Consider the following 20,834-nt stretch of genomic DNA (forward strand, 5'->3'; position numbering starts at 1 on the left):
GAGCATCATTTTCAGCCCTACACACCTACACATTCCACCTCATTCACCTTTCTAGCAAAGATTTTTATAGGAAATTAAGGTGTGTCTTCCTTATCATTATCCCATTGGGGCTCAATGATTTTCTGGGGATTAGGTTTAGAGTGAATTAGATGCCAAGAGTACTGAGGACGGCCAAAGCAGGGCCCCCTACTATTCTGAAAATTTATACTTTAAAACCAAGCTCCATTTACTTTTGTAGTTAAAAAGAGGTTGTCTGGAAAGTGAAAGTGAAAACTATGTGGCTGCTTTGCCAATTGCAATCAGGGAATGCCAGACTAAAAGCTTCTGACTTAAGACTTGGGACCAACCGTAAGGCAGTTGGCTCAAAAGACACATTTTTTTAGTCATTTCTTATAGAATGTTCTGAGGGTTGGTTTATTATCTATTCTTAATTATAAAAGTTGAGTTGGTATCACGATATAATAGCATAAAATAATTGAAAATCTTTCTTTAAGATTTTAGCACAAGTAGCGTTGAATTTTTTTTAACAAAAGACTAATGAATTTATATAGAAATCATTTACCTCTATAGTTATTTGTTGAATAATTTTCAAAATGTTTTTTTTATATAAGATACTGAAATTCACTCGCATCTTGAATGTGATAGGATCTAGTATTATTTGAGAATTTTAAATTTCTGGTAAATGAAAAATTATCGTGGTGAATTGAAATGTCAAAAGATATATTTACATTAAATAAAATTAGATATATATTAACCAAAAAAAAAAGACGAGGGGTTGCACAACTTTTGAAATTAAAAGCGCATATACATGTAATGGAGCTAAACCTGAACTACTAATTTTGGGGACTCCTAATAATAAGATTACTTATGTGGCTAGCAGAGAAGGGTATAGGAAGGCATGTCTTCAATACGCAACACATCATCCATCAGGAGTTCTCTTTCCAGTTGAGCCCTTGTTGATTTCAACACATCCTGTTTTGTTTACCACCCACCAACCCATATATTATTACTTACTCAAAACTCACACTTTTATTATTGGGAAAAATAAGAATGTTGGGCTTCTATTCTTACATTAAACTCCATGTACGTGGCATTTCTCTCCAGCCATTGTTTGTCCATAACCACGAATGCCACGCAGTAGATTAAGTCAAACGCCCTTTCATTTTCTGTTAAAAAAAAGGTGTATCAGTTGTTTCATCACTATTAGGTAACCTATTTCACTCGTATAGTCGTACTTCACTTGTATTTGGAAATGTATATGCAGTCACGGACCCACACTTACTTGCTCATCCTGACGTCTGAATTTTCTTTTTAGTTATTGATTTTTATAGATATTATCCATCCTGAAATTTTATTTGTGTCCACACACTATTGTAAAATTTTGTGTTAAAGTGTGTCCACCCTAAAAAACTATTTCTGAATTCGCCATTGTGTATATGTGTTTAACATGGTTAGATTAGGTAAATCCCATTACTTTGTTTTACTAGCAACACTTGCTGGCTCTTACCTGATAATATCTGTAAGAAAACTGATCTGATAAATGTCCTAGGTTTCACTGCAAATCCCCATAATTTGGCATTAGCTTTCATCTTACTAACTTCAAGAAACTTGAACTACTAGATATGATATTTAGGAGTTGAAAATAGCATAGTTAAGGTATTCATCACCCACTTACTGGCATCAAGGTCAAGCATTTGCATGATCATGAATGTGATATTTACGCCGGCAACAGCAAATGGATACTCCCAAGCAGATCGCTTTCCACCTTGCTTCTTTAATAAACGTTGAAATGACATCTGCAATAACAAGTCACAAGATTGAACAATGCATTATCATGACGGTGGTAATTGACTTGTCAGCCGAGGATCCTCAACTATATATAATTGAATCTCCTCACTAAGTACTCAAAATCGAATGGAGTGTCAGATATTTATGTATCCAACAATGCTCACGAGAATGATATACTTGCCGAGAATGTCTTGGCAAAGAATAACAGGTTCTCCAAAGAAATAAATCCAGCACCTCTGTTTGACAAGGAAAATAAATCAGAAAACGAGAACCAAAAAGAGAAATAATTTGCCAAATAAAAGCTAACCTAAAATCAGTAGATGGATCCCTTCCCTGCCATCCCATTTCTTTCCACTGATCCGATATCAAGCCATGCAGTTCCTTTCCAGGGTATGTAACAGACCATAGTGCTCTCAATGCTTCCTGTCGCCATGAAAATTGTAGGTAAGTTGGCTGAAAGAAAAGAACATGGAACTGATAATTTAGATTGCATTTAATTTAGGTACAATTATTGCATCGGTGTATCCTAATGAAATTGGAAGATTTTGTTGTTCTCAGTAGATGTAGAACATAGGTCTCTCTGATCTAAGTTGGTGTCCTCAATGGACAACGCTGAAGTGTAAAGTAAATGACCGCCTTCATATCAAATTTCTGAGAAATAAAATGAAAAATACAGAATCAAACCTGATGATCAGGCCTGGAACTGTCAAAGTACACCTTCATCCTGTGCCTCAACTTCCTCAATCTTTCTTCCTGCAATTTGCTAACGGAACTAACATATGTAAGGAAATAACATAAATTAGGAAAAACAGAATAACCAGCATAGTGCATACTTTTTTGTTGGTCAGTGTTTAAAGTGAAACCATTATTTACTTGCCTGTTTGGGTGTCAAGTTAACGCAGATCCCTTCATATGCTCCCTTGCGCTTGAAACAAACACAAGTAAGGCCCTTACCAATCCAAGCTGGCCTTCCACATGCTGCACCATCTGCATACATTGTTACAACCATTGGACTTATTTCTTTTTCACGTTTCCCATCCAAAATCTATTTACAATTACTGCTTCAAGCCCAAAAATAAGTTGTTTAAAAAAATGAAGTGAAAAACAAAAGAACTTTCATGAAACAAGCAGAAACAAGGACCATTTTTTGTGCTTTCGAAACTGGCTGAAAAGCTGAACCGAACCATTTTACATCAGTCTATAGTTCACTTGACATGTATGAAAGAAAAGGAAGGAAAAAGGGTCCAGGTGGTGCCGAAACTCTCTTTTCACGTCTAATTTTGCTAATTCCACGGAAGAAATTGGTTCATGAATTCTGGACTTCGTCAGATCAATAGCGGCTTAGTGGGTATGTAGCGGTTCTTGGTCTTCTCAGTGGCACTCGCATGCAAGGTGGTGGGGACCGCTACCAGATGACTGATCTAGTGGATAACGTCATTAATGAGCACGTTCACTCGGAAGACGAGTTTGTCGTGCACGTGCTCCTACGTTTAATATTCTATACAACAAAGTCCAGATTTACGTATTTAAGCCCATAAACACCACGAATTCAAAGCAAAATAATCACACAAAATGTATTACTTCAGAATTTGAGCACGCGCATGAGCTGTTTATTGAGGACCTCTTCCCCGACCAAAAAGACATATCTAAGAATTATTATATAACAATAAAATTTGATGTATATTTAATTTAAGTTTAATTTTTTTATTTATTTTAAATATGATTAAAAAATTTAATTTTAATTTGATATATATAATATTAAAATAAATTTTAATTTAATAACACAGTTACAATGTTGTACATATTGACTTTTACATATTTTTATCAAAATTTAATTAACAATATATATATATATATTTCAAACTGGGGTGACATTGATTCAACGTATATTTAAATTAAATTTGATATGATATGACTAAACTTGAAAAAAAAGAATAATCTAAAAATTCAAAATCATAACCTATTAAGTACAATTTGTTCTCTAATTAATATTTATGTTGTAGGTTCAATATCTATTAAGAATAAAATTATTCTTTTCCTCTTTTACTTATAAATTATTAAAAAAAGAATTTCTATCGTAATATATTAAAAATAAAATCAAACTTCACATCAAACTGTCAGCATCATACCAAAATCAGCTACATGAACAGTGGTTTTATCTTGTGACTACACAAAATCTATAAAATAAAAATTTATTTAACACACATGTATATTATTTACATAGTCTAATGTTTAGGTTAAGTATTGAGATACGTTCATGTGCTAGTGACATTATAATGTGTTTTATGAGGACGAACCTAGGCTAATCATGGACCACAGACGGAAGATTATTGAGCTGGAACGCTACAGAAACCCTAAGTTGCGACCAATCCGGCATGATTCCGCTAAAAATCAGTTCAACAATCGATCCCAACCATTTATCGCACGACAAATGGAGATTAATCAGGATTTTTTCTTTTTCTTTTGGGTCTTGAAGTCAAAATGAGTTAAATCATTTCCAGATTCTGATTGAAGGAAAAGGATCGTCTACCAGTAGTCCTTACTTATCTCCCCCACTAAAAAAATATTCTTCATAATCATCATATTTTCCTCTATTATTTTTCGATCGCGTCCGAAAAATAAAGAAAAATCAATTTCACAAAATCATAAATCTGACGAGAAAAAAGCCGAAACGGAATACAAAGAAGCTGAGCGAATCGAGAACTCTGGAATCAACGGCAACGCCATTGTTGTGTTTGGGAGCAATAAATAAGAATCGCCGCGAATACATATATGCAAATAATACAAATTCCGTTTACAAATTGAGCATCGAAGAAATACCTGAAGAAGCAGAGCCGTGAGAGCAACGGTTAAGGGAAGAGGAAGGGGAGAAAGCGCGGATCGCAACGCAGCTTCCTTGATTCCTAAGGACACAACTCATTTTTCTATTCGCACAGCAAAACGCCTTTTTGTAGCTTCTCGATCTTTATTAGAATAGATATTGAGAGCATACATTATATAGAAGGAGGAGGAATCTATCTCTGTTTCTGTTGGGACCGGAGTTGTTCTTATGCCAGTGAGGGAAAGTGGGCTAATTATCAAAAATCATAACTACCCCGATTCACTCCTTTGTTTTGTTTCGGTAGTTGCAAGAAGAAAAACAGATTATAAGGAATGTGACTTTTTTAGGCCTAACTTTATTAGTTTAGTTTTTTTTTTTAATTTTATTTTGGTTACTATAGAGAATTTCGAGTATTTTATAAATAAGTATATGTATTCAATTATCATACTATATGAATGTCATTGAGTTAAAAATTATCCTAGACAGTTTAAAATCAATAAATTTTGGTTATAATATTTATAAGGGTAAAGTATAGTAATGGTCATTGAACATTTCTGAAGCTTGCATTTAGGTCCCCCAACTTTTAAAACTTACAATACAGTCTCCTAACATTTATTCTGTTTGCAATATGGTCCCCCAATTTAAACCACCGTTAGAAATTAGGGTAAATTATATAAAAGGTTATTAAACTTTTCAGACACTTGAATTTAGGTCTCCCAACTTTTAAAACTTGCAAAACAGTCCTCAATTTCATTCTAAACCCCAATTTCCAAAGTAATTCAATTTCATTCTAAACCCTAAATTCCAAAATAATTCAATTAAATTCAATTATGTCATATTTATTATTATTTAATTTCATCTTATTTCATGTGATACATATTTTTTATATAAATATAATAGTATAATTCTTATCTGTTGAAGAAATTTTTTAATTAAAAAAAGTAGTTAGGATATAGAAGAGGTTGAAAATAATTCAAATTTTAAATTTATAAAATGTTATTTTGACGTATAAATAAAAGTGTAAACTACTAGGTTGACAACTTAACTATCTAGCCCTTTTTACTTTTGTCATCGATCTTTTAAATTTATCAATCATACAACATAATTATTTAACTATTTCAACTAAGCCACTAGTCGTTACCAATTGATACAAATGATGAAGTGGCAGTTAAAAGGAATTGACATTATTATACATTCAGTCTTTATTATTTATATAATCAATTTGGTCCTAAATTAAATAGAATTTAATAAATTAATCATTTAATTAGGATCTGACATGTGTTAGCACATGATCATGACACGTGTCATTGGTGACACATGTCACCACCTAATTATTTATATATGCTATCAATTTGGTCCTAAATTAAATAAAATTTAATAAATTAATCATTTAACCAGGATCTGACATGTGTTAACACATGATCATGATATATGTTATTGGTGACACATGTCACCACCTAATTAGAAGAAAATTAAGTTACAAAGAAGTAAAATTTGGGTCTTGGGCAAACTCAAACCTGAGTCACGCAAATGAAATATACAGGGTGGAACCACTAAGCTAACACCATCGTTTGTGTTAAGAGATATACAATAATACATATACTAATAGTATGACCAATGCCAGGAAAAAAAGAATATAATGGAAAATGGAAATAATGAGATTTGAACTTCGGCAAAAAATTTGAAAGCAATAAATGATGGGAAAATATTATATTTTTTCACAATAAAAAATATTATATTTGATAAATTGTTTGATAGATTTAATATATTTTTTAAATATTAGTTGATACAATATTTTAAAAGAATAAATTTAAGATTTATATATTTTTAAACTAAATTTAATAATTATATTTTTCATATTTATAATTCATGATTATATATATAATCTTAAGTTGAGTATTTCTAATATAATTAATAATTTTAATTTCTTATTAAAAATAAAATATTCAAAAATATAAATGATTCATACATTAATATATGAATATATATTTTTTATTTATACATCTAAATATAAATATACATTTATATAAATATATTTTTATTCGTATATTGAAATATTTTGATTAAAATATAAACATATTTTAAATACTAGTTTATACAAGAAAAATAAAATATATCAAAAATATAAATGATTCATACATTTAAATATAAATTGAATCATTTATATTTTCTATACATCTATATTTAATAAGAAAATAAAATTATTGGGGGACTGTTTTGCAAGTTTTAAAAGTTGGGGACCTAAATTCAAGTGCCTGAAAAGTTCAATGACCGTTTATATAATTTACCCTAATTTTCTAACAGTGATTTAAGTTGGGGGACCATATTGCAAACGGAATAAATGTTGGGGGACTGTATTGCAAGTTTTAAAAGTTGGGGGACCTAAATGCAAGCTTCAGAAATATTCAGTGACCATTACTATACTTTACCCTATTTATAATTATCATATTATATATATATGTATATATATATATATATATATATTAAAGTTTATAAATATAATCTTTTAAAGTTACACTCATTAAATAATTAAAAATAATATATATATATATATATATGCATTGTTGTTAATTTCCGGCTGGCTCATGTTAATCTCATCTTTGATATGTATTGTTTATATTATTAGTATAATTGTTTTAAATTTTAAATTTATTTTTTTTATTTTAATCAAGAATGACATCAACATAATATAAATGATCTAAAAAATCTGTCATGTTGGCATAAAAGTTCCTTATAAAACGTATATTTTAAAAAGCATCTTCACTTATCACATATTTATTAAAAGAGTGTCATTTTGATAATAATTGTTTTATATATCATTTTAATAAATTAATAAAAGTTTTAACTTTTAGATCGACCGTGGTCAGCTATAAGTCGGCGAAGCTTTTTCAACAATAAGAAAACAGAAGTGTGAGGGGAAATGCGTGGGAGTGTGACTCGTGGCGGGGAGATGCGTGGGTGAGTCAGGTGGGGGATTAATCGTAAAGTTTTTAGAGTGTGTTTGGTTGGTAGAATATGAGATTTCTATAGGAATAGATTCTACATTTTTTTTGTTTGGTTGGTCGGGAATGTCATTTCTGGTAATCTTATATTATTAATAGTAGATTTTTAGGGTATATTATCGGGAATGTCATTACCTCTTTTTCCTTAGGTATTGTTGGATTACCGGTGTTTTGGACTAAAATGTCTTTAAAAAAAATTATTTAAAAAATATTTTTATTCTGTCATTGAATAATAAAAATTTTACGAATGTTAAATTACAAATTTATCCTTAAACTATTTTAGATTTACAAAAAAAAATCTATAATTAAAATTTTTTTCATTAAATATTTTTATATTTTCTATTTTGTAAAATATTATATAAATTTTATGAATTTAATTTTTTTAAAGAAAATATATAAATATTTTCTACCTTGTTAAAAAATAAATATATAATAAGGATAATTTGGTCAAATAAATATTCTAATAAAAGAAAATAACTTCAGTGACTAAAAATGTCTTATAATATACGATTTTAACCAACTTTTTTTGGATTTGCGAAATTGATCAACAAATTCGCAACGCGAACTCCAATTTCGCAACTCAATTTCTAAATTCGCAACGCGATTTCCAAATTCGTAATACTGAATTTCAAATTTGCAACTCGATTTCCGAGTTGCGAATTTTGTTTTCCCAACTTGATTTTTGAATTCGCAATACGAATTTTAATTTCGCAACATGTTTTATTTTCGCAACACAAATGTTTTGGGTATATAACTACGCAGCAGCAGCAGCAACTCATAACCTAAATCCCTAAATCGCAACTCTTTCCATCTTCATATATCACTCTCTCCAGCGATATCCGTTCCTATATCCAACGACATCCTTCCCTATCTCTAATTTTTTTTATATAATTTTATTTCTATATAAATTTTCAATGATTTCTCTCCCAAATTATCAACTATCAACTTAATAAAAGTATGTTTTTCTCTAAGTTAGTGATGATATGTAGTTTATAGCTCGTTTGTTTAGTAAATTAATTTACAATTTGTAGAATGAAATCATCTAATGTTGATCATGTTTGGATAGATTTGTGTTTTGGAGAGTCATAGGAGAATGTTCATGGTGTTTTACAATATATGTCTTTACCCATGAATCTTCAACTAAAATTGTCATTAAAAAAGTTAACTTATGAAACTCTAATGTTACGTGTTGCAAATAAATTGAATTTAGAGCCTCTAAGTGGATTTAGGCTATCTTATCAGAGAAAATGTAAAGTTTATTTGTTAACCAACAATGAAGATGTTTAACGATTCATTGCTTACATTAGTGTTTCGCAAGAAGATGATGTTACATTGTATGTTGTTGAACCTAGAAGTAGTGAAATTGAGTTAGTAGCGGGTAGTAATCAACTAAGTTCTTCAACCCCAGTTTATGGTGCTCACAATGTACAACGTTGTTATCAACCTCAAAATTTAATGGTTCCACCACAATTTCATCACCAAGGAAATTTTATTTCACCACATTTTCAATTCCAAACACAATATCAAACACAATCTCAAAACCCACAATCTTTTCCTAATCCAAATCCCAATAAACTTTCAGCATCAAATTTCGGTTTTCGTATTGACCAGTTAGACGATAATGAGCCAACAGAAAAAATTGTGAGTACTAGTCAGTATTCGAAATTTGATCTTGGTCAATACCCGGACTTCGTTCTTGGTCAATACTCGGATTTTGATTATGTTTTAGAAGAAGAAACAGACCCTGCGTGTAATGATTTTGATATTGGTCAATACCCGAATTTTGATGATGAAATAGCCGCTGCCGAGGAAGATGTTGTTGATAATAATGAGGAGGAAGTTACGACTGTAAATGAATATGTTGAACATCCATTCTGTAATTCATATAACCCTGAAGAAGAAAAATAAGAAGAAGAATTCCCTGAAGAAAATAAAAAGAAGAAAATGCCACGAGAGTATAACTGAAATATGCCAGAATTACTTCAGATACCGGAAGAAGAGTTGGTAAAGATAGCAGTTGATTGCTACACAAAAGTTATTCGTATCAAGAAAGATGATTGTTTTGATACAAATGAAGACTTGAAGATAGCTTTGTATACAAAATGTGTGGAAGATGACTATCAACTAAAAGTTAACAAATCAAGCAAAGATCGTTTCAAAACAAAGTGTATGATTGACAAAAACTGTACGTGGCGTATGATTGCAAAGAGGATAAAAGATTGTGAAATATTTCAAGTTAGGACTTTTATTGATAAACATACATGTTCAAGAACCCAAGTTTTTTCTCACCATAGACATGCAAACAAAAAGGTGTTGGGTGGTTTTCTGGCCGAGTTAATGTTTTTGAATGGCATGGTATATCGGGGACATGAAATTATGACTGACATGAATGCTCGGTCCAAGATTAGTATCTCATATTCTCAAGTTTGGAGAGCCAAATGTTATGCCTTGGAATTGTTGAGGGGGTCTCCAGAAGCATCATTTGCCCAACTGTCGGCTTATTGTCACAATTTAAAGCTGAAAAATCCTAGGTCGGTAACTCATATCAAAACAGATAGAGATTGACGCTTTGAGTTGCTGTTTATCGCCATTGGTGCTGCGGTTAGTAAATCAATATAATTTTGTTGACTCATTTTTGTTAGTTACATGCATTTCACATTTAAATGATTATATTTCTTGTGTATATTATTTTGTAGATTCGTTCGTTTATTACTTGCATGCGCCCAATTATTATAGTCGACGGAGCACATTTGAAAGATCGATACCTTGGAGTAAACTTATTAGCAGTAACCATGGATGCTAACAATGGGATACTACCAATAGCTTACGGGGTTGGCAAATCTGAAACCTCTGATTCATGGACATGGTTTATAAGGCATCTTATGGATTGCATAGGTCCTATTAACAATCTGACAATCATATCCGATAGGGTAAACTCAATTGACAACGTTGTTAGAAGGTGTTTCTCAGATGCTTTTTATGGACTTTGTGGTTTTCATTTGTACAGAAATCTAAAATCAAGGTATGCTGGTATAAAAAATCACAAATGGACATACTGGAAGGCTGTAAAAGCTTATTGGAAAGTGGATTTTAATAAGCATATAAATTGTTTAAGACGTGTTTTGCCTCAATGTGCTCAAACACTAGAAGATATCGGGTTTGAAAGATGGTCAATAGTACATCAACTTGGAGCAAGATATGGTTTCATGACGTCTAATAGTGCAGAATCAATCAACGATTTAAGTTGTCATTCCCGGAAATTACCCATTACTATGTTAATGGAGTTTTTTCGAGCCTCTATTGAACAATGGTACTACAAGAAAAGAAACCATGTAGGTATTATTTCTTTAAATTCGTAACTTATCATATTTATATATTTTACTAAGTATTATTTATTTAAATTTACGGGAACATTGGAACGTCGTGTTACACCATGGACTGAAAAAAAGATAACGAAATGTGTTGTGAAGTCAACGTCATGGAGAGTTGAACCATGTTCAAACACTTTGTTTGAAGTATTGGATAATAACTTAAATGGGCTTGTTGATCTAAATGCAAAGACGTGTAGTTGTATGAAATGACAAACATCTGGTTATCCGTGTGGCCATGTTATAAAAGTTGCTCTTCATCTAAACCAAGATGATTCAAGCGCATACGCTATGGATTGCTACACTACAGAAGTATATCGACAGACTTATACCGAGATTGTCTACCCTATTCCACATCATTCCGAGTGGGACATACCAGATGACTTACAAACAATTTTTGCCACCAGTCATGGACATCAGACTACCTGGCCGACCAAAAAATCACGATCGTATACCATTTAAGGGTGAAGAAAAGAGGATATCGACATGTAGTTGGTGCAAGGAAAGTGGTCATACAAGGTTGACATGTGGATCACCATTGCCATCACAATCATCTTTTCCTCTACCAAAATATGGATCCTCATCAAAATCCAAAGCTCATATGGTGCCAAGCAAAAGAAAATCAAAATCGTAATCAAATCAAAATCTCAATCACAACCGGCTTCACCTTTTGGGACTTATTAACGTAGGTGATTTTTAAATGCAAACGTTGTATTATGTGTATTTTATGTGTGAATGCATACATTTTCAGTTAGACATTCATTAATAACTTGAGTTTGAATATTGCTATGATCTGTTCAGTTGTTTTCACTTATCAGATTATTGTCTATTATCTTTTTGAAGGTGTTTTCCTTGAATTCGCAACGCGAAAGTCAAATTCACGTTGCGATTTTCGCGTTGCGATTGTTGCAAAAGTCAAATTTGAAACGCGAAAAGTAAAATTCGCAACGCGAAAATCACAAAGCGAATTTGACTTTCGTAACCATCGTAACGCGAATTTGACTTTCACATTGCGAATTTAACTTTCGCATTGCGAAAATGTACCTTCAACAGGTCTCTTTTGCCTTTAACATAATACATATTGAAATTTTCTTAAACAACAAATCAACTTTAAACAAGCAAAAAACAATTCTTATTTACACATCTAAAAAAAAATCAACATCATATTTAACCCCAGACAGTATCCAAATGCTCCTAGCAATAGCGAGCTTACATCCAAATACATTCACGTAGCTCACTTCAAGATTAACCTGTAGAAACCAAACATTTGCTCAAAAATAACACTTTCTACACATCTAAAACCAACAAACAACAAATTATCTAGGTACTTAACCAAACATTTTCAAACCAATAAAGAGTATATATGTTAACAACACTTGCTCAAACTTACCAATTTGTGTTGTTTATACACACTTTTAGCTCGCAGATGCAGGTAGGCAACGTTTCGCATATATCGCTCTAGCCATAAAATACCGAAACCATAACCCTACTGCATCTCTATTTCTATATGTGGGAGGTAGAAATTGTTTACTTCTTGTCGTCAAACGTTCCAAGCACATACATACAAGAGGACCACAATCCCCTCTGGCTCTCTCCGTTTGATGTGGCGCTATCTCGTCTTTGATCATTGTCACTTTAAACTTTTTTGGCTTCTTGTTTCCAGAATTAGTCCAATAATCAATCGCATCCAAATATTTAGCCAAATGAGCGTTTCATCCCTTACAAATAATATATCTCAAATCAGACAATGGTATGTAATTCAACATGCTGTCATATACTATCATCTTCGGGGATGGGAGCTGAAGCTCGACGAGAAGCCAATGACGACGTTCCAAAACAGGGATATACACATGCAATCATAAATAATAATTCATTGCGCACATCAAATAAAATTTATGAACACCTTTAAAATATTCAAAAATAAATACTAACCTTATCGACCTCCCACCACGCAGGATAAAGTTTAGCTTTTCCATTTCCCAACACATATGAAGCGTCTCTCTAATCCTTCAAGTGAGCTACGTGAAAAGACGAATACATAATAGTCCATTGCGTATTTTTTATTTTCTTCAATTTCCTTATTATCAGAAGACATGACACACATGCATCAATATATTGTTTTATAAGAAAATACATATATTAGTGAATTTAATAAATTTTAAAAACAATTATTCAAAATGCAATATAAGAAGAATATAAGACTTATTCCCCATTCGAAATAGCCATTCTCTTCAACCCCTTATAAAACACACCACCAAGACCGATCAAGAAACAAATGCATATCATCGTCGATTTTGCATATGTCAGCGTAACACCCCTGGCTCCGCTCATGTAGATAAAAATCAATTGCGGTCTTAGCCCAAAGGGTATTATCCTTAATTGTGTCCGGTAGTTTTCTCCTCTCCACTTCAGATACCGGAATGGTACTGACTGATAACTGATACGAAAGCCAGCTCTCATCCATCATATCGGGCACGCAAGGGGGTTTATCAATATGTCGACATAATATGCTATGTGAATCGGGCTCTTGAACGGTAGGAGGGGTCTCTTGAACGATGATAGTGGCCTCTTGAACAGTGGGAGGGCCTCTTGAACGATGACAGGAGAATCGGGCTTCTTCTTATGGAGTCTTGGAACTAATGGGATTAAAGGAGACGTAATGGCACGTGCACGACGTCTGATGCGTGAACCCCGTCGTGCAAGAAAAACCCAACGTAAAACATTTACATTATCGGGCCGCTAAAAATAAATTAATACATAAATTAGTAAATAAACAAATAAATAATGCCGAAAAAAGGTTATTTGCATTTTTTTAGTATAGTATTAAACAAACTTACCTCATTGCGTAGAGTATGAACCTCATTCTGTAACGATACAACAATCTCACGTAAAGCGATTACCTTATCACGTAAAGTAGATACCTCACCAAGTAAAGCAGATACCTCACCACGTAAAGCACCATTGTCATCGCGTAAAACCTCTACCTCACCACATAAAGACTGTACCTCATCACGCCATGCACCATTGTCGTCACGTAAAGTACCGACCTCCTCACGCAAAGCACTGACCTCATCACATAACTCCCCTAACTCATCCCGTGGAGGTAGAGAACAGGGAGATAAATGTCGTGGCATCTTTGCCGGTCGCCTATCATGAGGTGATGGTGGAGAAGAGGCTCGATGATGTGATGGAATAGGTGATGGCTCTCGTTGTGGAGGTGTATAATCGGCTCGATCAGGTGATGACTCTAGGTGTCGAGCGGTAGAATCGGCTCGGTCAGGTGATAACTCTCAAAGTGAGGGGTGCTCATCATCCGTGTCATAAAAAAAAAGCTAACTAGCTTACCACCAATCAGTGGAAAGCTCAGCCTCTGTGGGTGTCAGCCTCTGTAATGGATAGTTGGCCTCCTAAAAATATAAAAGCTCAAACAAAGTTAAACGTCTACTAGTAATAACTTGTTTATATATGGTAATATTTGTGTTAACTTACATCATTAATCGTCGTATATGGTAGTAACTCTTCTCAATCCAACAACCGAATCCTCCTCCAGGAAATAGCCCTAGGAATATCATTTGAATTTTTGATCGTAATATGTATGCATGCTGGGAAAAGCCTCAAATACCCAAATATACAAACAATATAATACACAAACATTAGTAATTGTTAAATAATTAATTATAATTTTGGAAACATTATATAGAAATTCTTACCTTAAAGGCCCAAATAAAGTCTGCCAAAGTGTATTTGGAACCATGGCCATGCAAACTTTTTCAGTCCTCAAAGGCAGACGAACTCTTTTCCAGGTAGCTTTCCATAGATATGAACCCCACGAAAACACGTTCCATGCATTTAGGTCTTCTACCAATAATATTAGGTCCTCAGAAATATGTTGTCAGGCCTCTTTGCCTAAAAAACCGGTATGCAAAAGTAATAAAAGGCATACTCGGACAACATCGAGGTCATCCATCCGAGTAAAACCATCTTTAACAAGTAATCTTTTCAAGTTGTCGACGTGTAAACTGGGCTTCGCCTTTGCCAGCTCAGGAAACACCCGAGATAACCATGATGGGCGGGCGATATGACTAGTATACCGACCTACTTCATAGTGTCCGAAGCATAGACCAGTGATTAAGGAAAACTCCTCCCACCCAAAATAAGTATATGCCAGTGGAAGAAGAAACCATATCTCTTCATCACCACATTGTATCCTCTCGGGTAGATCGTTAGTCATGGTCTGAAGAAACAAATGGGTCAACATAGCATCTCCACCTGGATATTGTACTTTTAGCTATGGCCCGAAGCAAGTATCCTCAAACAATTTTCTTTGTACATGTGTAAGTGTCGACGCAATTGTAATGGCTAGGCTTAATTTATTCCTTAGAGTCAATGAAGCCGAAAAAAAAAATTTAACAAAAAAAAATAAACATACCAAGTTAGATATACCAAAAGCTACAAATTATACACTATAAACAGAAATGATATTAAACAGTGAAAACAAAGCCAAATATGTTTCAAACTAGCACGGTATTCACCCAAGTCATTATTCTATCATAGTTCACAAAATGCATCAGATAACATTCTAGAAGTAAGCACTTATATAAACATTTAAAATGACAACATATAGGTTTAGTGCAAGTTCAAGGATAACATAAAGAGTAATAGTTTATTCTTGAAACTTAAATTCGCAACACTGTGAAGTTAGTATTTATCTTTGTTTTTTTGTTGAAGTAATGCAATTCATTTAAGTTTCAATTTGCAGAAGAAGAGTAGTTTCTAAAACTTAAAATCGCAACGCGAAAATGAAAATCGCAACTCGAAACTAAAATCGCGTTGCGATTTTCATTTTCGTGTTGTGAATTTAAGTTTTAAAAACTATTCTTCTGTAAATTAAAACTTGAATGAATTGCATTACTTCAACCAAAAGACAAAACAAAGATAAATACTAACTTCACAGGGTTAAAGACTAAACAGTTTAGCAGTATTGGCAGCAACCGAATGAATTTACTAAGCAATCTAAGTGAAAGAATTAATCTATTATTGAAATTATCAGTAAATTTATCATCAATTTAAATATGAAAAATCTAATAATAATACAAAAATTTTAAAATAAAAATAATTAAAAAAATTAACCCTCGGTGTTTGATTTTTCATTTGTGGCTGTGAATGGTTGTGAGGGTGGCTCTGAGATATGAAGATAGAGGGGGGTCGCCAGATATGTGGACGGATTTCGCCGGAGATAGGGACGGAAGTCACCGTAAAGAGTGAGAGATGGAGATGAGACTGAGTTGTGATTTAGGGTTTTAGGTTATGATTTGTGATTATATTGTTTACATTTGTGTTGCGAAATTAATATTGTGTTTCGAATTCGAAAGTAAAATTCACGTTGCGAAAATAAACACGCTTTGCGAATTTGACTTCTGTGTTGCGAATTTGGAAACTGAGTTGCGAAATTGGAATTCGTGTTACGAATTTATTGGTCATTTTCGTAAATAAAAAAAAAGTTAGTTAAAATCGTATATTATAAGATATTTTCGGTCACAGAAGTTATTTTTTCTAATAATCTTTTATTCTTTTAACTAAACACGATAATCTTACATTTCTGTTAAACCAACCAAATATAAAATACAACATTTCCCGTAATCCTATTCTCTGATAATCTTTTATTCCCACTTATAATCTTACATTTCCTTAACTAAATGTACCCTTAGCTATTAAAAAATGAGAAGGCTGATGAGAGTTTACTTGACTTCCAGTGTGTTGTCATTTGTCTACGGGTGCTCTGAATTTGCTGATTTGATGTATCCGACACGTGGCTTTGCATGTTGAGATTAAGCAAAAACTGAAAAAGGCAAAAACCAAATGAAAGGAAGCCGTTGGTTTCTTTCGAGACTTTTAGAAAGTGTAGGGCAATACGCCAACACGAATCATGATGTCACCCAAAAACCATTTGCTTCTATTTGTTTTTTTTCTTTTTCTAAAAAAAAAATACGAAAACATTATTAACCATGGTTTAAGATTGTATATGGATAGAATAAACAAACATGAACGTATATATATATATATATTTGACTCATTTATATTTATGAATAAATTTATTTATTAATCATTTACAACCTCATTTATTTATCAATAATATTTTCTTATAAAAATATTAAAATAATATCTCTCTATTTATATATTTAAATTTCAACTCATTAATCTAAATATACTCATATACATATTTATACCATTGTGAGTGTATGTATCTCTCATTATAAACAGATATATTTACAAATATATAAATAAATATATTTACGAATATTAAATAAATTGAGTTTAAATATATCAAATAATAAACAAACAAATACGAATAAACAACTATATTTATTTGAGTCTTACACAAAAAAAACTAAAATATTAGATCATATCCGACTTACCTTGCTCACCAGTCACCAGTATACTGGTAAAACTCTGGTTCATGAGCTTGGTAAAGTTGACCCATGATGTTGGCTTGTGACTTCCTACCTGCCTTTCTTTGTTTCCCGCATTGAGATATTACAAAAAATGAGGAGAGAAGAAAAAAAAAAGATAGTGATTTGCAGTATCATAAAAACCAAGAATATGAGATCATCTCTTCCGCCGCCACCAATCTGGAATTTTCAACCTTCTATTCCTATGTATAGCAAGTTCGACCCCGGGAAGCTTGTGCTTTACCTGTCTCCATAACATATACACCGCATCTTCCTTCTTTGGAGGGTACTGGAATTCGTAATGATGGGAAATCTGCTTAAGCCGTTTCCACATTTCAACCCATCTGTCCTTTGGAAATTGGCGCAGTTTATTGACCAAATAACCCGGCTTTAATGCTTCTTCCATGGAGAAGAAAATTGAGAATTCGGTGTAATCGATTTCGTCCTCGAAGGGAAGCTCGATTTTGTCGCTGACAACCACCGGAACACAATGGCTCACAATCGCATCGAATAGTCGGCAAGATGATGGAGTGTCCCCAGCAGGATGCAGACAGAATTTCGACAAGCGCATTCCCTTTGTTGACTAACACACAAGGCGGAAGAAATAAGATGTATAGTATAGCGTAGTTATTGCATTAACATTTGTTAGAAAAATACAATCTGAATTACTTTTCCTACAACTCGAAGAGGAGATTACTTTGTTTTATATTTTGAATGTAATAGAAATGATTAAATAAACTGTCTAAAGCATGGATGGATCGAAGGGTGCAGTCGTACTCCTTGGAAATTTTTAAATTTTCATATAGTTTACATATTTGGGTTACGACGATAGAGGTGAACCAAAAAATTGCAGCCGTGGTTTTAAAGAGAGTTGTACGCTTAGGACGGTGAGTAGTCTCTGACTCAGAGAGAATCTCTTCTCAGTCTTGCATGAAGGGTTTATATAGTAACTCTTAATACAGGTGTTAAGCCTAGGGTCATGATGACTATTCGTATATTAGTAGAACGTATGGATATGACCGACTGTGTATTTATTTCTGGCAGATTATATAGGCCTACAAAAAATCATGTCAAAAGATTGTGGGAAACTTGAAAGATAAAAGTACGAATAGTCAAGCATGGTAACTAAAAGTAAGAACTAATGTTGATCGGAACGTCTAGAAACTAGATATGCAGCAGCTTACCATTTTAATGTTAGATGGGGTTGCTGCACTCTTTTCGTAGTGAACATCAGCAATGCCATTCAATATCTTAGCGAGTTTGACTCGAATTTTGCCTTCCTGCAACAGAAACAGTCTCGATGAGTAACATCATTCAGAACAGAAATTTTACAAATAGAATATTTGCGTCTTAAAAACATACATCTTTCCTGACAGTGTTTCCCCTGAAGAAAATAAGGGTAGTTCGATTCTCATATGGGTCTAGAGGGTCATCATCTGTAAAGGATTCCACCACGTGTACATAGGGGGAAACTACATCTTTGCTTAGAGTTGACATGTTTCTGGGGTAGCGACCAAAATCTACAATAATAAGAATAGATGCATTCAACTGCTGTCGATGAAACCTGAAAGCATTTGGATGTGTCATGGGAATTACATGGTCTCTGCCTCCAGACCTTTGATAGTACTTGGATTGTCGCAAGAATTCCACTAACTCGCCCTAAAACAAGAGAAATATACATTACATTGTATTAATAGATATTAACTGCACAAAACTCAAATGTCGGTTAATGCACAGATTGGTAATTTAGCATAAAAGAAATCCAACGAGTGAAGCGTGATAGTAACTCCTACAACCGTGCAAGTTCATAACTAGGGAAGGTCATGCGTCGGGTTTTTTGCCCACCTGAACCTGACCCGAAAAGTAAACCTTTTCTCTATGCACCTGACTCGACCTAGTTTTTAGATAAAAACCCGCACTCGACTCGACCCGACCTAACCTTACACACACATATATATATATATATAATTCATTTTATTAGGTAAAATAAAGGCCTGATCCCAACTTGATCCATCCTTCCAAAATCTTTTTTGACTCAATTGAGTCTGGTCAAAATCTGTCAGGCTCGGTCATAACTTTTCACTGCTTTCTTTCAAATAGAAAAAGACGTCATATTTATGTTACTTTAGAACAAAGATGCAAAGAACTTGTAACAAATCCTTCTGTGTTTAGTAATCACTATCATCAATGATAATGAATCTATATTTGCAAGTATAAGGTGCATCATGATCAAAAGATTAACTCAAGTATAAGCTGCATAGTTTATACATTGTCTGAAAGCTATATTTTATTAATAAATTCTAAAATATCCAACATGTTGTCCTTCCACGATGCTGTGCTAGTTCCTAATGACCAAACCATTGGCTAATACTTCAACAAGTCAAAAACACCAGCAAAGCGCCATTCATTTACTTTCATAAAATCAATTTGCAATCTCATCCTTTTTTCCATTTTAGTGAATTGACTTATGAGTTAAACAAGTTACCAGGAGAACGTATTATTTTGCTAACTTGGTTCAAACTTTTCCACTGGGTTCTTGTGTTTTGGAGCAACCACTGGAAGTGATTTTCGAATTTCTCAAACAGAATGGAGCAGGATCAGCTAAATTGCTATGTCAGCTCCGACTCCTTAATCTACTTTCATTCCTTTACTCAAAACTTATTAAATCATTAATCGCGTGCCTATTTAAAACAAAAGGTTTCCAAGTTAATTTCCAGTGAAAGAAACAAGGCAAGAGCAAAACAGCGCATTAAACCGCAGTTGATATAAATTAAACAGCTTAAAGCGATCAATTAACTTTCCAATAACCTGTAATTGGCGGTCGACCTCCGTCTCAGGATCCGTCATGTTATGTCCGTGCGTATTAACACTCAACGAAGAAAAAAAGGGCACGAAAAAGGCGTCCGCGGTTTCAGGATCCGAAACCCTAACCGCCTCCCTCTCTTCTCCTTCGCCGTTGTAAAGCAGCGACGCCATCAGCCAATATTCCACGCTGTGTTGCCTCCTTACCCCTCCATTGGCGGGCCACAACGGCAAGTTCTCCATGATCACCGGACCCGCTTCCTCGGCGTACCGGCGACCCATCATGGCGACGTTGAATTTCCGAGGGAGGTCGTACATGTAAACCCGGAGAGGACGACCGGTAGCACAGATTGAGCGCTGCGCCGACTGTAAAGAAAAGAAGTATGACCTGATATCAACGTTGCCGATATAGATTGAACATGAAACCAAGAAGATGATCGCCAATGCTAAACAAATTGCCGCTTTACCGTACATTTTTCTTTTTGTGCTTTCTGTTTCTAGCTGCCTTTTGATGCCTTCTTAATTGATGATTTCGATTCTGTTATTTTAACACGGGTTAATTGCATGAGACATCTTTACATTTTGAGTTAAATTTCAAATTAAT

The 20,834-nt window shown here is 33.5% G+C and overlaps 2 protein-coding genes and 1 long non-coding RNA gene across 3 annotated transcripts in view; all 3 read right to left on the reverse strand.

Annotated features, from left to right (window-relative positions):
* Positions 1-858: 858 nt before the first annotated feature.
* LOC120173640 (ELMO domain-containing protein A-like) lies at positions 859-2,619 on the reverse strand. The gene is made up of 7 exons (XM_039180736.1): positions 2,473-2,619; positions 2,096-2,211; positions 1,970-2,024; positions 1,676-1,796; positions 1,508-1,555; positions 1,072-1,166; positions 859-972 (listed from the first exon to the last, which is right to left on the reverse strand). The coding sequence occupies exons 1-7, from the start codon at positions 2,617-2,619 to the stop codon at positions 874-876; spliced, it is 681 nt and encodes a 226-aa protein (XP_039036667.1). The 3' UTR covers positions 859-873.
* A 43-nt stretch (positions 2,620-2,662) lies between these two features.
* Positions 2,663-20,834, reverse strand: part of LOC120170524 — a 28,299-nt gene continuing 10,127 nt past the window's right edge. Inside the window, exons 3-4 of the long non-coding RNA XR_005520775.1 lie at positions 4,609-4,712; positions 2,663-2,775 (exon numbers count right to left, since the gene is read on the reverse strand). This is a non-coding gene — a long non-coding RNA (uncharacterized LOC120170524). The remainder of the gene's footprint in view (positions 2,776-4,608; positions 4,713-20,834) is intronic.
* On the reverse strand, positions 17,400-20,711 carry LOC120170489 (probable arabinosyltransferase ARAD1). Its single transcript, XM_039178442.1, has 4 exons — positions 20,237-20,711; positions 18,791-19,087; positions 18,613-18,708; positions 17,400-18,011 (listed from the first exon to the last, which is right to left on the reverse strand). The coding sequence occupies exons 1-4, from the start codon at positions 20,702-20,704 to the stop codon at positions 17,586-17,588; spliced, it is 1,287 nt and encodes a 428-aa protein (XP_039034373.1). The 5' UTR covers positions 20,705-20,711; the 3' UTR covers positions 17,400-17,585.

The sequence above is a fragment of the Hibiscus syriacus genome, unplaced genomic scaffold (assembly GCF_006381635.1).
Source record: "Hibiscus syriacus cultivar Baekdansim isolate YM2019G1 unplaced genomic scaffold, ASM638163v2 tig00003041_pilon, whole genome shotgun sequence".
Lineage (NCBI taxonomy): Eukaryota > Viridiplantae > Streptophyta > Magnoliopsida > Malvales > Malvaceae > Hibiscus > Hibiscus syriacus.